The following is an 18,315-nucleotide window of genomic DNA, read 5'->3' as shown; positions in this document are numbered from 1 at the left end:
ATAGAACTTCCCTAATTTGGGGAAGGAAAGAGGCATCCAAGTCTACCAGGCACAGAGAACCCCCTTCAAAATTTATAAAGATCCATCACACCCCAACATATCATTGTGAAACTTGCAAATCTCAGAGACAAAGAGAAAATCTTGAATGCAGCTCAAGAGAAGTCCATATCCTGCAAGGTAGAAACATTAGGCTGGCAGCAGACCTAACCACAGCGACCTGGCAGGCCAGAAAGGGCTGGGACGATATATTCAGGGTGATAAATGAAAAAAATATGCAGCTAAGCATACTTTATCCAGCTAGGATGTCATTCTAAATAGAAAGAGAGATAAAAAGCTTCCAGAATAAATAGAACTAAAAGAATTTGGATCACCAAAATAGCCCTACAAGAAATATTAAAAGGGAACATTTAGCAAAGTGAGAGCAAAAAGTAACACACAGCAGAAAGGAACAGAGACAATCTACAGAAACAGTGACTTTACAGGTAATACAATGTCACTAAACCCATATCTTTCAATAATCACTCTGAATGTAAATGGGCTAGATGCCCCAATCAAGACACAGGGTATCATATTGAAGAAAAAACCAATAGCCATTTATATGCTGTCTGCTAGGGACTCACTATAGACCCAAAGACACCTCCAGATTTAAAATGAGGGTGTGGAAAATATTTATCATGCTAATGGATGTCAAAAGAAAGCTGGTGTGGCAAGCCTTACATCAGACTAACTAGATTTTAAACTAAAGACACTAATAAGAGATGAGGAAAGATACTATGTCATAATTAAAGAGTCTATCCAACAATTGACTGAGACAGAGGACTAACACTTCCTAACACATTTCAAGACTTCTTGTAAAGCTAGAGTAATCAAGTGTTTCATAAACAGATTGTTGAAACAGATTAGAAAGTCCAGAATAAATCCATAGATATATGGACAACTGATCTTTTATGGAGATGCAAAGGCCATTCAGTACAGAAAACAATAGCCTTTTCAACAATCAAATATCTATCAGCCAGAAAGCAAGAAAAAACATCACCTCTGTGGTCTTCCTCCCAAAATAGCTGAAGTCTGGTTTCATCATGATTTTTTTTTTTTTTAAAAAAAGAACAAATTGAAATCGAGGGGCATTCTACAAAATTCCCAAACAATATTTCCCAGAACTGCCAATATCATCGAAATCAAGGAAAGCCTGAGAAACCATCACAATTTAGAGGAGACACTATAATATGATATTCTGGATGGGAACCAGGAAATGAAAAAGGACATTAAGTAAAAATAAATGAAATCTGAGTAAAATATAGACTTTGATCATATCAATATTTGTTCATTAGTAGTGACAAAGGCACTGTAGTAAAATAAGCTGTTAACAATAGGGGAAGGTAGGTACAGAGTATACGGGAATATTTTCAACTGCATTTTGCAACATTTCTGTAAATCTAAGTTTATTCTAAAATTAAAATTTTACTTTTAAAAAAGGAGAATCCAGGGCAACTAGATGGCTCACTTAGGTAAGCATCCAACTCTTGGTTTCTGCTCAGATCATGAGGTGGTGAGATGGAGTCCCAAGTCAGGCTCCATGCTCTGCAGGGAATCTCCTTGAGATCCTCTCCCCTTTGCTTGTCCCTCCCCCTCTGCTTCTTCTCCACACTCACACTTTCTCTCTAAATAAAGAAATAAAATCCTTAAAAAAGAAAATCCAATCCAATGGGTGGAAAATTTGGCTCAGGACAAGAAAGAAAGAAAGAAAGAAAGAAAGAAAGAAAGAAAGAAAGAAAGAAAGAAAGAAGAAAAGAAAGAAGAAAAGAAAACAATAGAATAGAAAAAGAATATAAAGACAGAAAATCTACAGACTGGGAGGAAATATTTGTACAGCATATACCTGATTAAGAACTTATGTACTGAATCTATAAAGAACTCTTGAATCTCATTAATAGGGAAACATTTTTTTTTAAGATTTTATTTATTCATAGAGACAGAGAGAGAGGGGCAGAGACACAGGCAGAGGGAGAAGCAGGCTCCATACAGGGAGCCCGACGCGGGACTAGATCCCGGGCCTCCAGGATCACACCCCAGGCTGCAGGCGGCGCTAAACTGCCGCGCCACAGCGGCTGCCCAACATTTTTTTTATATACACAAAGATTTGAACAGACATTTCACCACAAGACAATAGAGATGGGAAACAGGCACATGGAAAGGTGCTCCACATCATTGCTCAATAGAGACGTCAAGTTATAGCTACAATTTAATTTGCACACATCTTAGAATGGCTGAAATGTGAAAGAGAGACCACACCCATTGTTGGTGACTCTCTGGAAGGGCTGGGCACTCATTTGCTGCTGGTGAGACCCTACAGTGGATCAGCAGTTTCTTTTTTTATTTATTTATTTATTTATTTATTTATTTATTTATTTATTTATTTTGGATCAGCAGTTTCTTAGAAACCTACACCTGTCATACAGCCCAAGGCTTCCCATTCCTAGGTATTCACACCGGAGAAAAGAAAGTACACTTCCTGAGTGGCTGATACTTTTCATTTTCTGGTGAAGTTCTGACATCTTACAAAACCTTCTGACTGGGGAGACACCAACACACACACATGCTTCCCCAGCTTCCCCTGATTCTTAGAGATCCCAAGAAGCCCAGCCCACTGTAAGCCTTTGAGATGCAAACTACCAATCCAGAGCCATAGGAGACAATATTCCTCTGCCTTAATCATCCCAGGCCTAGGGACCAGGCAACCAGGGAACACCCCTATAGCTTAGAACCCACCAGAGTTCTTCACACTAGCCAGTCCTAGGCCATTTGCCCTGCCCTGACTTGCCTTTCCATGAAAACACCAATGAAGTCAGTGACCCAGGCCCTGTCCTGGCTCCTGCTGCTTCTGCCTCCTGACCAACCCTGGTGCTTCCCCATGTAGCCCTGCGTGGCAGCCCCTTTCTCTAGGACTTGTGAGTAATATAAACTTTGTTTCCCTGAGCCTCTCCTGTGTCTCCTCTTATGGCCGCACCTAAGGGACCATCATATAAAAGGACACAGAATGCTTCCATCCAAAAACCATTTGTATGGGATACGAATATTCAGAGCCACTTTATTTGAGCCACAGAAAACTGGGAACAGCACAAAGACTTATCAACATGTGACTGGATAAAGTGCGCGTTATCCACAAATACAATGCTTCTCTACAATAAATAGAAATGAACTACTTACTACACATGAAACAACAAGGATGAATCTCAAAATAATTTTGCTAAAGAAGCTATGTCAAACAAGAGAGTCCATATTGCATAATTTCATGTATGCAAAATTAAGAAAATGCAATAAGTTCTACAGTGACATAAAGGACATCAGTGGTTGGTTGTCCAGGGAGGCGGGTTGAGAAGGGGAGGCTTCAGGGAGGGATGGAGCTGGGAGAATTAAAAATGGGCACAGGGAGGGACACCTGAGTGGCTCAGCAGTTGGTCTGCCTTTGGCTCAGGACAAGAACCCGGAGTCCCGGGATCAAGTCCCACATCGGGCTCCCTGCATGGAGCCTGCTTCTCTGTTAGCCTGTGTCTCTGCCTCTCTCTTTCTGTGTCTCTCCTGAATAAATACGTAAAATCTTAAAAAAAAAAAAAAAATGGGCACAAGGAAACATTTGCAGGTTGTTAGGGGTCAAATCGTGTCCTCCCCAGAACAGATGTACTGATGTCCTAAACCGAGGAATTAGAAGATGGTCTTATTTGGAAATGGGATCATGGCAGATACAATTCGTTAAGATGAGGTCATCCTGAGGTGTAACAGACTCCTCATGGCATATTCCTGGTGTCCCCCTAAGAAGATGGCCATTGCCTACTGTCGTAAGCCACACAGTTGGTGGTACTTTGTCACGGTAGCCCCGGGATACTGATACTGCTGATCATTCTCCTGATTGTCGTGATGATTTCGCTGGACTTTACATATGTGAGAACACATTAAATCCTATATGTCAGATCTGTGCACTTTATCACATACCCTTTACGTCAATGACGTTGTTACACATTACTTAAATACGTATATCAATAGAAGTTCTTCTCTTTGATTCTAGTGTTCTGCACATTGGCGACCACTGGCCCACGCTGTATAAAGTTTGCACAAATGGGTTTGCAGAGGCTGGCACAAGGTCAATAAATGATCAAAGAGAGTGGCTTTCAAACAATTTGGCCGAGGCCTTGTAGCGATAATTTACATATAACATTGAATCAATACACAAATATAGATCTACGTATCTGAAACAAAACTCCACATGACAGCCTTTGTCTTCACAACTCTGCTTTTTTCCACCCAATCCAATCCTACGCTATTGCTTGTCTTTTATTCTCTGTCTCTCTCTAAATGTTTATTCCAACCCCCCTGTGAATACATTTTATAACCCACTTTAATAGGACAGGACCTTCAGTTGGAAAGATTCTTATTCATAGCTTTGCATAACACATACATTGCATAATAAGTGATACAGTGTACAAAGGAAACTAACTGCAAGTTTTTCAGGTCAGGGTCTTGGTTTTTTTAACTCATCCAAGCCAATAGAGGCAAAAATCCCAGAATATTTAAAAAGAAACTATAGGCCTTGGAAGAGTTGGCCTTAAGCAATTCTTGCTTACATCTATTACTGCATCTGTGGGGTCTCTGGCTCAGGTGGGCCTCTGGGTGTGGTGTCATTCTGCATGGCAGGTGTCTTTAACAGATGTCATTCTGCATAACAGGTGCATGACAGGTGTCATTCTGCACGAAAGGAGGCTGCATCCAGGTGGCCCTTCTGGAGCATCCCTCTGGGGAGCAACCAGTGGAAGAGAAACATCCACCCAGGCCCAGAATCTGTAATTTGGGGTTGGTATGCAAGTCTACTAACCTGGTGTTCCTGATCCATGAATTAAGAATCACACAGGGGTCTCTGCCTGTCCTTTCCCTAATAACACCAGTGAAGGGTCAGCTCTATTACTTATCAATAGGTTCTATGCAAAAGCCCTGGGTACGACCATTTATCCAGCATTGTCCTCTAGATATACAATAGGAGTTACATACATCGTTTTAAAAAATTTTGGTAGCCACATGTAAAAACCAAAATAAACAGCTATAATTAATTTTAATAGTTATTTTATGTAACCCAGTCTTTGCAATACGTGATCATTTCAACATGAAATCAAATAGAAATGAGATTTTCAGGTTCCTTTTTTCATACTAAGTCTTCCAAAACTGGTCTATTTTACACTACAGTACATCTCAGGATGAGCCACATTTCAAGTGCCCGTGGTCACAAGTACCTACCCAGTGGCTGCTGCCCTGGAGAAAGCACAGGCCCAGCCCCTGGCAATTCATAGGACTCTTGAGACTAGCAGTGTAGGCATAACCTGGGGTTATGTCGTGCTCAAGCCTGTGACCCTGAGATCAAAACCTGAGCTGACATCAATTGTCGGATACTTAAAACCTAAGCCAAAAAGGCACTCTTGTTAGGAGATTTTTGATTAATGATTCATTTGATTAATGATTGATTAATAATCAAATTAGTCATATTTTTAATGATTCAATCTCCTTACTCATTACTGGCTGTTTAGATTTCATATTTCTTCATAATTCAGTCTTGGTAGGTTGCAAGTTCCTAGGAATTTATCAATTTCTTGTAGGTTGTTCAGTAGTGTTGGTATGGAATGGTGAATAGGAGTCTCCTATGGACTGTTGTATTTCTGTGCTATCCCTTGTGATATCTCCACTTTCATTTTTTATTTTGTTCAATTGAGCCTTCTCTGTTTGCTTCCTTAATCCAGCTGAAAGGGGATCCCTGGGTGGCGCAGGGGTTTGGCGCCTGCCTTTGGCCCAGGGCGCGATCCTGGAGACCCGGGATCGAATCCCACATCGGGCTCCCGGTGCATGGAGCCTGCTTCTCCCTCTGCCTGTGTCTCTGCCTCTCTCTCTCACTGTGTGCCTATCATAAATAAATAAATAAATAAAAATTAAAAAAAAAATCCAGCTGAAAGTTTGTCAATTTATTTATTTTTTAAAAAACCAACTCAAGTTTCATTAATCTTTACAATTGCCTCTGTAACCTCAATTTCCCCTATTTTCTGGTCTGATCATTTCCTTCTTTTTACAAATGTCGGTCTTTGTTCTTTTTCTAGTTACTTGAGGTATAAGTTAAATAGTTTATTTAAGATATTTCTTTTCATAATGTGAGTGTGTATTGTTATGAACTTCCCTCTTAGGACAACCTTTGCTGCATCCCATGTATTTAGGCAGGTTGTCTTTCCATTCTCATTAGTCTCGCCTTTTAAAAAATATCTAGTTCCCTCCCTTTTCATGGATGAACTCCTGTTACTAGGATTTTCTGTCCCATCAGAAGACAGACTCTAAAATAAAACAAAACAAAACAACAAAACAAACAAACAAAAAAAACAAAAAAAACACAGACTCTAATCCTGAAAATATATGCTCTAACACCACAATTCCCGTTGACTGCCATTAAAAGCAAAAATTTTGGAGTCAGCCTATCCCTTCCAAGCTGTACAACCCCACCCTCTGTGCCTGATTCTCATTCCCTCAAATGGGGCTTGCATCTGTACCTCCCTCAGGGGGCTGTGAGATTAGTGAGTCAATCTGTAATCTGTGGATGCCCAGGACAGGTCCCACGGAGGGGCTTCCTCTGGCTGTCATCAGGCAGCTAGGTCCTATGTGATATGAACTAAGGGGCACCCTGGTGGTCAGAAAGTAACCCCTAAAATCTCTCAATGAGTGAAAGAATCAGCTCTGTACCGTGAACACAAGAGTATAGGAGGAATAAAGGCGGACAGAAAAAGAGGTGGAAAAATTAAAGGGGAAGGAACTGTAGAAATATCAAACAACACGAAGGATTCACATGACAAGCATTTGATGGCAGCAACTGACCAGCCAGTACTCAGAACAAAAAGGAAGCTCTAACATCCACATCCCCGATACCTGCAGAACACTTCCTCGCTTGCACTAGAATGGGACACCCTATGGACAGGGACAATATTTATTTTGTTCTCTGCTATATGCCCAGTGTCTAGAATAATGCTGAGCATACAGTAGGCTCTCCAAAAATGTTTGCTGACTAATGAACAAGCCCTTGTTTTGCCTGTTTTATTCCTACACTTAATTGAATTTTCTTTCCTTCTTTTATTAACAGAGGCTCCCTGCCCAGTGTGGAGCCCATCATGGAGCTTGAAAATACAAGCCTGAGATGAAGACCTGAGCTGAAACCACAGGTTAGATGCTTAACGTACCGAGTCACCCAGGCACCTCTCCTACATTTCACCTGCCTGCTTCTTTCCAAGTTGTGAGAATGCACATATGAAATTAAAGAACCAGGTGCTCTATTTTGAGAAGAAATTTATCAATGACATTATGAGCATGTGATTGATCACTTCCCTTTAGGAAATTAAGATTTGAGAAGTTTAAGTGGAGTCAGAAGGTGGTGAGAGCCCTGGAGCAGCCTGGAGTCCCCTTCCAGCCCTGCCACCTGTCAGCCTGGGGCATGACCCATCTCCTGACTCTCAGGCTTCTCAACTGAGACCCAGAGATGGAAGATCACGTTTCTCCTGCCTGATATACCACATGACTGAGGGAGGTTAAAGAGGGTTATGGGTGTGGATACAGGGCTGTGCAAGTGAAAGGTGGTTCTTGGCGTGGCTAGAACAGACTCGCCCACAGCTAGTCATGCACACCTGAACTATCACACAAGGTCTTGCCATAACCTATGCCTGTTGGCTCAGGAGGCATGCTGGAACCTAGGAAAGCAGAAGAAGACCCAGTGATTCTGAATGAAAACCTAAGCCCATCCACACACTCAGCCATCTCCCCACCGCCAAACAAAAGCTCCACAAAGCCAACAAATGTCATGTCCACTGAGTGATTAGAAGCCGTGTAATTTAAGTCAAGACCACCTTCAGCAAATTAAACTTCCTCTAATGTTCCCCAGAGACTAGGGGCACGATGTGCCCTGAGAAGTCTCCAGCCTGCACAGGGAGGCAGTTGAGCAAGGTTAGGCTCGTGGGCTCCAACACAGAAGATCTGGGCTCAGATTCATTGTACACGAATGTTCACAGCAGCAGCACTCATCACAGCCATCAAGTAGAAACAACCAAAGGTCCAGCCACTGATAAATGGACAAGATGTGAGGTCTGAGCAATGGAATATTTAAGCCTTGAAATGTTCGTGTCACAAAATAGACGAACCTTGAAACCAAAGTGAAAGAAGCCTATTACAAAGGACCATACATTGGGTGATTCCATTTCTATGAAATGTCCAGCAGCAGCAAAGACATAGAGACAGAATTAGGTGAGTGGTTGCCAGGTGCTGGAGGGATGGAAGTGATGACCAACTGGCAGGGACTCTCCTCTGGGGGCAAGCAAATGGCCTGGAATTAGACAATTAATGGTTTCTCATCTCTGTGAAAATACTAACCACTGCTGAACTACATATTTTTTAAGGGCAACCTTTAAGATATATGAATTAATTCTTTTTTTATTTATTTATTTTTTATTGGTGTTCAATTTACTAACATACAGAATAACCCCCGGTGCCCGTCACCCATTCACTCCCACCCCCCGCCCTTCTCCCCTTCCACCACCCCTAGTTCGTTTCCCAGAGTTAGCAGTCTTTACGTTCTGTCTCCCTTTCTGATATTTCCCACACATTTCTTCTCCCTTCCCTTATATTCCCTTTCACTATTATTTATATTCCCCAAATGAATGAGAACATATAATGTTTGTCCTTCACCGACTGACTTACTTCACTCAGCATAATACCCTCCAGTTCCATCCACATTGAAGCAAATGGTGGGTATTTGTCATTTCTAATGGCTGAGGAATATTCCATTGTATACATAGACCACATCTTCTTTATCCATTCATCTTTCGTTGGACACCGAGGCTCCTTCCACAGTTTGGCTATCGTGGCCATTGCTGCTATAAACATCGGGGTGCAGGTGTCCCGGCGTTTCATTGCATTTGTATCTTTGGGGTAAATCCCCAACAGTGCAATTGCTGGGTCGTAGGGCAGGTATATTTTTAACTGTTTGAGGAACCTCCACACAGTTATGAATTAATTCTTAATTAGAAATAATCTGTGCTTGGAATAGTACATGCACCACCCAATTGTAGCTATCACTGATTTTTTACTACATATCACCTGGGTAGAGGGTAGGTGGTAACCGGGTGGTACCAGGCACTTCTGCTAACACAGAGCAAACCTGGAAGGCTCAGCCTCAGAATTATGCAACTTGATCTCCTTGCCATCAAGAGAACCATAGCCTGTTCTTCCAAGAGCAGAAAACCATGCTAATTAGTTGACAGGTCTAATTACCCAGATTTCACAAAGAACATGATTTCACTTTCCCATTGGTGGCTGACAAGTCACTTATATACCAACCATCTGCTGAGAATGTGCTGGAGCGAGAACACAGGACTAGACTCTACGGACCAATAAGGATCCAGGATATATGGTATGTGTTTGCCTCTTCCACTCAACTTTGCTGTGAATCTAAACCTTCTTTAAAAAGGAAACAGATTAAGGAAAAAACAAAAAGATGGAGGCTCAACCCTGGCCTCCAGGAGAGCTCTTCCAGCAGAGAAGACAGATAGGCAAATGATGCCAGACAGGATGAGGGCAGCGCTGCTCTGCCAGCTGGCTTACTAACAACTGCCTCAGGAGCCTGGCAGCAGGATTTAGAGCTGCCTGCGGCCCCATTACCATACAACAGCCACAAACAGGTGCCTCTGAGCAGCCTTTACCTGGCTTCTACCAGCCTGGGTGTACCAGCAGCAATTCCAAGTTAATATGAGCTCAACTCAGGACATCACTGACACCCCTGGGCTGTGCTCAGACTCCCTCTGTTTCCAGGCCCAGGTACCTGACGGCCACTCTAAAGAAAGGTTAGCTCTTACTTCTTCCCACCTCTCCAAGGCTACTGTGTGTCCCAGTTCTGATCTAGCTTGAAGAGAGGCCAGGCTGGGCTGAGACTGAGTGTTCAAGGGGACATTGGCCTATGTCCAAGAGACCATAAAAGGGTAAGGCAGGCCTATCTGTAAGGTCAGACACTCCTTCCACTTTCCAGATAGGCTTCCCGTCCCAGCTCTGAATCATCTCATCTCTGGAGCCCTCCCAGATTTCCCTGGCCATGGGGTTCCATGTTCCCCTTTCTGTGCACATCCATGCACTGTATGGGCACTTCCACTTCCCGACTCTGTGCCCTGGACCAGAGCTCCTCTGGCCCTCCCAGCTGTAGCACAGACCTAGTTCCATTGTATCCTCAATGCAAGTCTGTCGGGAAAGGAAAATGTCAGTGTAGGATCATCACACTGCAACATCTCTTAGTAACATGCCTGATAGCTTCCCAACAAAGTCTATGGAAAGAAGTGTCTTCAGGAAGAAAGAAAAACCTTTTGTTGTCTGTCTTTGCAAAGCACTAGTGGAAGCCCTGCAGGGATGTGCAGGGGAGAGCAAGCCCAGGGATGTGACCCAGGAAATGTCCCATCCCTTTGGAAGTGAGGGACAAGTTCTATGCCTCTGCCCAGGGAAAAGCCAGGAGAATGGGATTCAGATGGCCCAAGACTGAGACCCCATCAGCCACAAGGGTTCAGGGACATGTGCAAATCCTAAAATAGGGGTGCCTGGGGGTCAGGAGCATTACAAAAGTAGCCCTTCCTGCATCCAATGCTCTTGTTATTGATGTGAAGATGGATGGATGATGACGTTGGAATTCCAAATACAGAAACAGAAAACAAGACCTTTGTGTCCAATCACAGTACTTTTCATAAAATTAAATGCACCACAAACCACGGGCCCATTGTGAATCAGGACTTTGGTTACCTCTCGAATGTTTTAAATTCAAATGTATTACTCTTTTAAGTAACTCTGTCTTGTACCAGTAGCACTCATTTATTAAAACTTCTCATGACCTGGTGATGCAATGGCTTTTTTTAGGGTGAGTAGTGTATTACCATATTTCTAAAACTTACCTTTTCTTACTAGATCCCTCTTCTTCCTCAATCATCTTATTACTGACCTTCCCCTAGGGGAACCCAGAGAACTTGTACTCCATCTCCAAAGGGATGGAAAAATCTGAACAACCTATTTTTGTATGGCTCATGAGCTAAGAATGGAGCTTACAATTTTTAAGAACTATAAACAAACAAAGCAATGAACAAAAAAGTTACAAGACAGAGATTGTATGTGACCCTGCAAAAGCTAAAATATTTGCCCTCTTGCCCTTTAAAAAAAAAAAAAAAACTTTGCCAATCTCTGGTGCAGCATCGTTAATTTACACAAACAGACTAACATGTTCCCTCTTACAACACTTATATTCACTTTTTTTTTTCTTATATTCACTTTTAATGTAAGGATGATGGGAGTGCTTAATTATTCTCATACCCCTCCCCAAAATCCCGATACCTAATGGCATGCATTATATAAGTCTGTACATCCTACAGGCCAACAGATGCCTTGGTTCTCATTTGCTTGCAGTTATGCTAAATAAACCCATCATTATCTTCTTAGGTTTCATACATGGGTGTGTGTACATAATCTGAGCACAATTTTCTCAGCTATGTGAAGACCTTGGTGCCTGCAATAGTCCAGACATGGTGAACAGACCCCCGTTACAAAATGCTATCCCAGCCAGAAGTGGTTCAAGCTCTGGGTAGTCTGAGTTATATAAGCAACATGTCCACAACACAGACTCACTGAGGGCATGATCCATTCCCAGCCACTCCTTAGTTCAAAGAGGAAAATCAGGCTCCCAGTGTATGAGAAGATAAGACTTTACAAAATGTAATTAGCCTTAAGATGCCTGATCAGTAGATAAAATGTATAATACATCCCAATAAAGTAATTAACTGAAACATGATACCAGGTTCTTAATTTGGAATTGGATGCAATGCATTCCCTGGGAATCTTACTCTTCAACTTTTCAAGAGCTTATCAATCCCAATGACTGAACCCCAATCAAACTGCCTGGACCAACTATTTAACATTATTCAGGAACTATTGAAAAATTGTTCTGAACTAATTGTTCAGCAATGTTTAAGAGGTACATGCTCCAATAACACAAAATAAGAGGCATGAATATGGGGAGGAATTACTACTGGCAGATGATATTGTGTACATAACAATCTTGGAACTAAGGACAGAAATTAGGAATGTGGCTAGATAAAAGATAAATGTGCAAAAAACCAAAGCTATACATTAATTACTAATAATCAGTTCAAAATACCAATGAAAAATGCCCTGTTCACAACATTTCAAAAGTAATGACATGCCCAGGAAAAAATTTCAATTAAAAAAGTGAAAGATATATGAAGTAAAATGCTAACTTTTATCAAAGGACATAAGCAAGATCTGAATAAATAAAGAGAAATATTATACCCTAAATGGGAAAACTTCAAAGCAAAAAAGAATGCCAATCTGACTCAAATTAATAAAAGTATTTTACGTCATATAAACAGAACCCTAATATTTTATTTTTACTTTTGGAAATAGACAAAACATTTTTCAATTTTGTGAAGGAGGGTAAATTACAAAAGTCACCAAGAAAAATTAGAAAAATAGTGAGTATGACGCTTACCTTACTACATATTAAAACTTGCACTAAAGCTACTACAATCAAAATATGATACTGGCACATGAGTAAATAAATAAATTGATGGAACAAAACTGAGAGTTCAAAGTACGTGCAAACATATGGAAATTTAAAATACAATAAAGACGCATTTCAATTACACACATAAAGAATGGATATTTTTATTACATGATATTGGGACAATGACTAACCATTTAGAAAAGTAACAAAGTTAGATCATTATACCATGTAAATTCTTCACCGTAAAAAGTATAACTCTTAACAATGGAGGAATTAAAAATACTAAGAAATAGTATGGAAAGATATTTGTATATTTCTGGCTTGGAAAGATCCAGACAAGTTGAAACCCAGAAACCACCAGGAAAAACATTAACAAGTTTGACTAACCAAAAATGAAAACCATATATGACAAAAGATGAAGAAGAGCCAATGAAAAAATATTTACACTTCATAAAAAGTGTAATAATAATAGTCCTTCTACTCAAAAGACTTAAAATCATTAGCCGTAAAAAAGACAAATGGCCCTAGAAAAACGATTAAAGGATGTGAATACATAATTCCCATAAGATGAAATTAAGTGGACAATCTTTGAAAATTGAAGCGGCTATATAGAATTTCTTTTTGCTAAAAGAATTTTAAAAATCTGACACCATCTGAAGCTGGAGAGGGTATGGAAAAACTAGAGCTCTCATTTATTGTTGACCAAAGTATCAGATTGTTCAATGTTTTGAAAGCAATTTATCAAATTAATTAAAAGGTAATATGTGTGTACCATTTGGCCCAGCAACCCCTACTCCTAAGGACATTCAGCCTACAGAGAGAAGAACAAGAATGAGGAAATGTGAGAATGCAAACAAATTATTTAGGAATGTTTACTACAGTCTTGCTCATAAAGAAGGACACAGTGGGTAAAAGCTGCAATGTCAGCATGGCTTAGTTGAGTGAATTGTGGTGCATCCTGGGATCTAGCCCTGCATTGAGCTCCCTGCTGAGTGAAGAGTCTGCTTCTCACTCTCCCTCTGCTGTCTCCCTGCTTGTGCTTGCACACTCTCTCTCTCTCTCCCAAATGAATAAATAAATAAATAACATCTTAAAAAAAAGAAATGCAACAGATTTCTATGGATTGACGATAAAGATGCTCATAATTTATTAGTAAGTGTAAAACTAAGGTAAAAAACAACGGTCCAATCGTTATTAGATTTTATTTTAATAAAACAGACGTGAGAATTTACATTAGATATATGCATATATATAAAATAATTTCAGAAAAATGGGACAAGTACCATACTAAACGTCCAAGGGCATTTTCCTATAAAGGATGGCATTAGATTAACAAAGAGGGAAATTTCATTTCCTACTGTGTTCTTTGGGAGTTTCCCAAGGATAGTACTACAAAACGTAGGCTGGAAATTATGTAATTAAGTTATACCATTATATACATATGCATATAAGAGCACAGCTTTATAAGATTTTGACGCATGATGCAATGAATTGGCAAAATATAATTCATTTAATTAGAAAAAGATTTCCAGATGTGATGATTGTAAATGAGAAATGACAGTTCAATAAGGAATCTTTTTTTTAATGTCCAAAGCCAGATTATTCTTACTACACAAAAGAGGAGGTAACTTACCTTTGGCAATGGCTTTCCCTCCTGGCAGTTGATGCCTCCAATGAAGACCATGTTGGGCATCACAGGTTTGGGATAGTCAAAAACAAAGTCAGCTCTTAACAACCAAATTGACGTATGGCTATAGAGATCATAAGGCGTGACAGCTGTTTGGAGAATCTCAGATGCAACTTCTAAAGGAGTTTTAAAAAAATAGTGGCAAAATAAATGTTCCTCTAAGTGGGAGATGTGATTCCACACTCTCTCTCTGAAACTCATGGCATCTGGAAACCCTAAAAAAATTCTAGGAACATAAGAAGGAGGACTGGGGCACTGTGTGCTTTCTTCAAGAAAATGGCAAAATAATCCCCTGGTGAAGACCACAGATGGAAGTGAAAAATAATTGGCTACAATTAAGCCACACATATCAAAAGGATCGAGAAACACTGCATCAAAAGAACTCTCCTTTATGTATTCTATTAATGTTGTGTCCCTAAACAAATTCTTACAATGTAAAAAAAGGTGTTCAAAAATGTCACTGGATGAATCGAAGAACATAGTAAGTAAACTTTGTTGCCGAATATTCCAGTGAGAGTCAGAGAAAGTCTTGAACATCTGATTCAACTCCTCCAGATTGTAAGCAGTGGAATAAGTCTTCACCGTAAAATTGGAGGATTTTCCCAGTTGCCAACTCACCTCTGGTATGATTAAAACCAACTCATGCCCTCTTTGGATGAGTTGCTCCACAACCAAACGCATGGTAAACCAGTGGCTCCCATCCATGGGTACTACCAGCAGCTTGCCTGCCTCAGCAAAGCCAGATGTCAGCAGGAGACACACACACAACAGAGGAAAGCCGGTCAAAATTGTGGCAGCCATTGGAAACCTACAGCCCAGGGCAATCCAGCTGGTTGGGTTCTGAGCTGGTGTAATAGAGTCAGTCTGTGGAAGAAGTACAGGCACAAAGCCCGCCCCAGCAGAGGGCGTGTATTTACACATTCATGAAAAAAAAAAACTACACTCATTGCCAGTGATGCACTCCTAAGAACGATAATGAATGGGTAGCATTTGCTGACAAACATGCTTCTAAATTTTCCAGACAGCAGTACCATTTGATCTTTGCCTTGGACAAAGATCATGCATTGTATGGCATGTCAATGCTCTTCTGGAAACAGAATTATTAGACAACGTGTTGAGGACTCAGAGTGATAAAAAGGAAAGTAAATATCAATTAAAGTGATTTTTTCCAATTTTTTCCAAGGAAAGCTTGGGTTATCCTCAGGATACATAAGACAATTTTGCCCAGAAAGAGATTGGCATCCCAGTTTCCAAGGAGGACATGAAGTCACTTACCACTAGCGTCCTCATGGACAATGGAACTGTATTCACAAGAGCCTCTAAAAAGCCTGGCATTGCCACCGGTTTTTCCACTTCCAAACCCTTTGTAGGCTACAAAAGGTTAAGAGTGCCAAATCCTGCCTCCATGGACCATTCTAGGAATTGATAGATGGAATAGGACTGTCCTCTATATTCAGTCATTTTCCCTACACACATCACATGCAGTGGGTGGTCACTTGCCTGAAGCTTGCCAGAAGCACTCTGCTAGGCATCCTCTCTCTTTCCTCTGGGCTTCTGCATTCCTCTGTCTAGACCTCTCTGCTGAAGGCTGACCTAATTTGGCCTGCTACCCACCTGCAGGAATCTTTGTATCTGTCTCCCAAACTCTACTGAGCGCTTGTTGACGCCAGAGGGTATATCTTCTTCATATTTGCACTTTCCTTCTACAGGACCCATGCTATGCCTCACACATGGAAAGCACACAAGGACTTTTTGTTCCACTGGACTGGATTGCACTGTATGAGTGCAATTATGGGTGGCTTAAGTGGTGTATGTCAGATAAGACCCTGAGAAACATTTACTGAGGGATTCTAAAGCCAACCTGGGGGCATAATCTTTGTTAGGGGCCAACATGGCTTCTTCTGAGTTGCCCAAACTAATACTAGACAAATAATAATATTTGCTTAGTCACCATTTATATCAGGGACTGATGGACTTTCAGATGAATGTCGAAAAAACAAAAATGAAGGCACATGATCAATCTTTCCGGATGGCTTACTTCAGAATAGATATCAATAAGATATAAAATAGCAGAAAATCAATGAACCCAAAAGCTGGTTCTTTGAGAAGATGAATTAACCTGATGAAGCTCTAGCCAAACTGATCAGAAAAATAGAGAGAAGAAAAAATTACCAACATCAGGAATGAGAGAGGTGGCATCACTCCAGATTCCACCGATGTTAGAAGGATAATAAGAAAGAATACCAAGAACAAATTTATGTCAGTATATCTACAAATTAGATGAAATGGATAAATTCCTCAAGGATGCAAACTATTATAGTTTAACAGAGAAATATTACATAAATTAAGTAAAAATAAGTTGAATTAAGTTTGATTCAAAGTTCCTACAAATAGAATTTCAAGCTAGATGGCTTCCTTGATACAAGTTACCAAACATTGGAGGAAGAAATAAATAAATTATTATTCAGAATATACCCTGAAAACAGGAAATTATATATTCTAGAGAAGAATACCAAAGAGAACTTCCTAACCTTTCAATGAGGCCACAGAGTTTGTCTATGAGAACAGCATTGCCACATACCAAAACTAGATAAAGACATCAAAAAAAAAATAAAAAAGAAAAATGCAAAGACCAATACACCTCATAAATATAATGCAAAAATTCAACACCAGATTTAGCAAACTAAATTTAAAATGACAAATGTATATAAAATATATTTTATACCCCAGGAATACAAGGCTGTTTTATCATTAGAAAATCAATCAAGGTGGGGAATCCCTGGGTGGCTCAGCAGTTTAGCGCCTGCCTTTGGGCAGGGCATGATCTTGGAGACCTGGGATCGAGTCCTACATCGGGATCCCTGCATGGAACCTGCTTCTCCCTCTGCCTGTGTCTCTGCTTCTGTGTGTGTGTGTGTGTGTGTGTGTGTGTGTGTCTCATGAATAAATAAAATCTAAAAAAAAAGAAAATCAATCAAGGCAATTCACCATAGAAATAAATCATGCCTATAGAAATGATTATATGGTTTAGAAAAAATTATATATTTGCATATATATATACCATATATATATGCTATATAAAATATATATAATAATAATATACAAAAGGTGGTGGGTCTTATTCCAGGAATACAAGACTGTTTTATCTTTAGAAAATCAATCAAGGTAATTAACCATATAAATAAATCATTCCTATGAAAATGATTGTATGGCTTATAATCATTTCCATAGGCACTGAAAAGGTATCTGACAAAATCCAACATCCATTCCTGATCAAAATTTTCACAATTCTAGGATAGGAAGAGAAAAGACTAAACCTAATAAAGAGCATCTGTGAAAAACCCATAACTAACAACATACTTAATGATGAATGACTGAATGCTTTATTCCTAATCACATACAAGTCAAGGATGACCATCCTACCACTTCTCTTCCTATTGTTCTGGAGATTCTTTTTTTTTTTTTTTTTTTTTGTTCTTTTTTTTTGTTCTGGAGATTCTAACCAGTGCAGTCAGTCAAGAAAAATAAAAGGCCTCCACTTTGGAAAGAAAACTCTAACTGCGCTACTCACAGATAACGTGATCATCTCTGCAGAAATTCCAATGTAATCTACAAAATATCCTAGAACAAATAAGTTAGTTTAGCATTGTTGCAGGATACAAGATAAATACTCAATAATCAATCATATTTCAGGGCATCTGGTGGCTCAGTTGGTTAAGCAATCAGCTCTTGATCTCAGCCCAAGTCCTGATCTCAGTGTCCTGGGATGGAGCCCCAAGTCAGGCACTGTGCTCATCATGGGGAGTCTGCTTCAGGATGCTCTTTCTTCTTCTGCCCCCCTTCCCCCTGATTGCTAATGTTCTCTATTTCTCTCTCTGAAATAATTAAATAAGTACACATTTATAAAAAAACAATCAAGAGAGGGTCCAAGAAGACAGATGATAAGGAGGCCTTAGTTTCATCTGCTCCCAGGAATTCAGCTAGAGAGTCCTAAATCATCCTGAACTCCCACAAACTCAAC

The 18,315-nt window shown here is 40.1% G+C and overlaps 1 protein-coding gene across 1 annotated transcript in view; it reads right to left on the bottom strand.

Annotated features, from left to right (window-relative positions):
* LOC112669926 (UDP-glucuronosyltransferase 1A1-like) overlaps positions 1-15,133 on the bottom strand; it is a 146,054-nt gene extending 130,921 nt beyond the window's left edge. The window contains exon 1 of the mRNA XM_049101185.1: positions 14,241-15,133. Coding sequence (XP_048957142.1) covers positions 14,241-15,095 — 855 coding nt within the window. The 5' untranslated portion in view covers positions 15,096-15,133. The remainder of the gene's footprint in view (positions 1-14,240) is intronic.
* Between the last annotated feature and the right edge of the window lie 3,182 nt (positions 15,134-18,315).

Source organism: Canis lupus, chromosome 25, assembly GCF_003254725.2.
Source record: "Canis lupus dingo isolate Sandy chromosome 25, ASM325472v2, whole genome shotgun sequence".
In the NCBI taxonomy this organism is placed as follows: Eukaryota; Metazoa; Chordata; class Mammalia; order Carnivora; family Canidae; genus Canis; species Canis lupus.
Note: the sequence above shows the minus strand (reverse complement) of the source record. Positions and strands in the feature narration are given on the sequence as shown.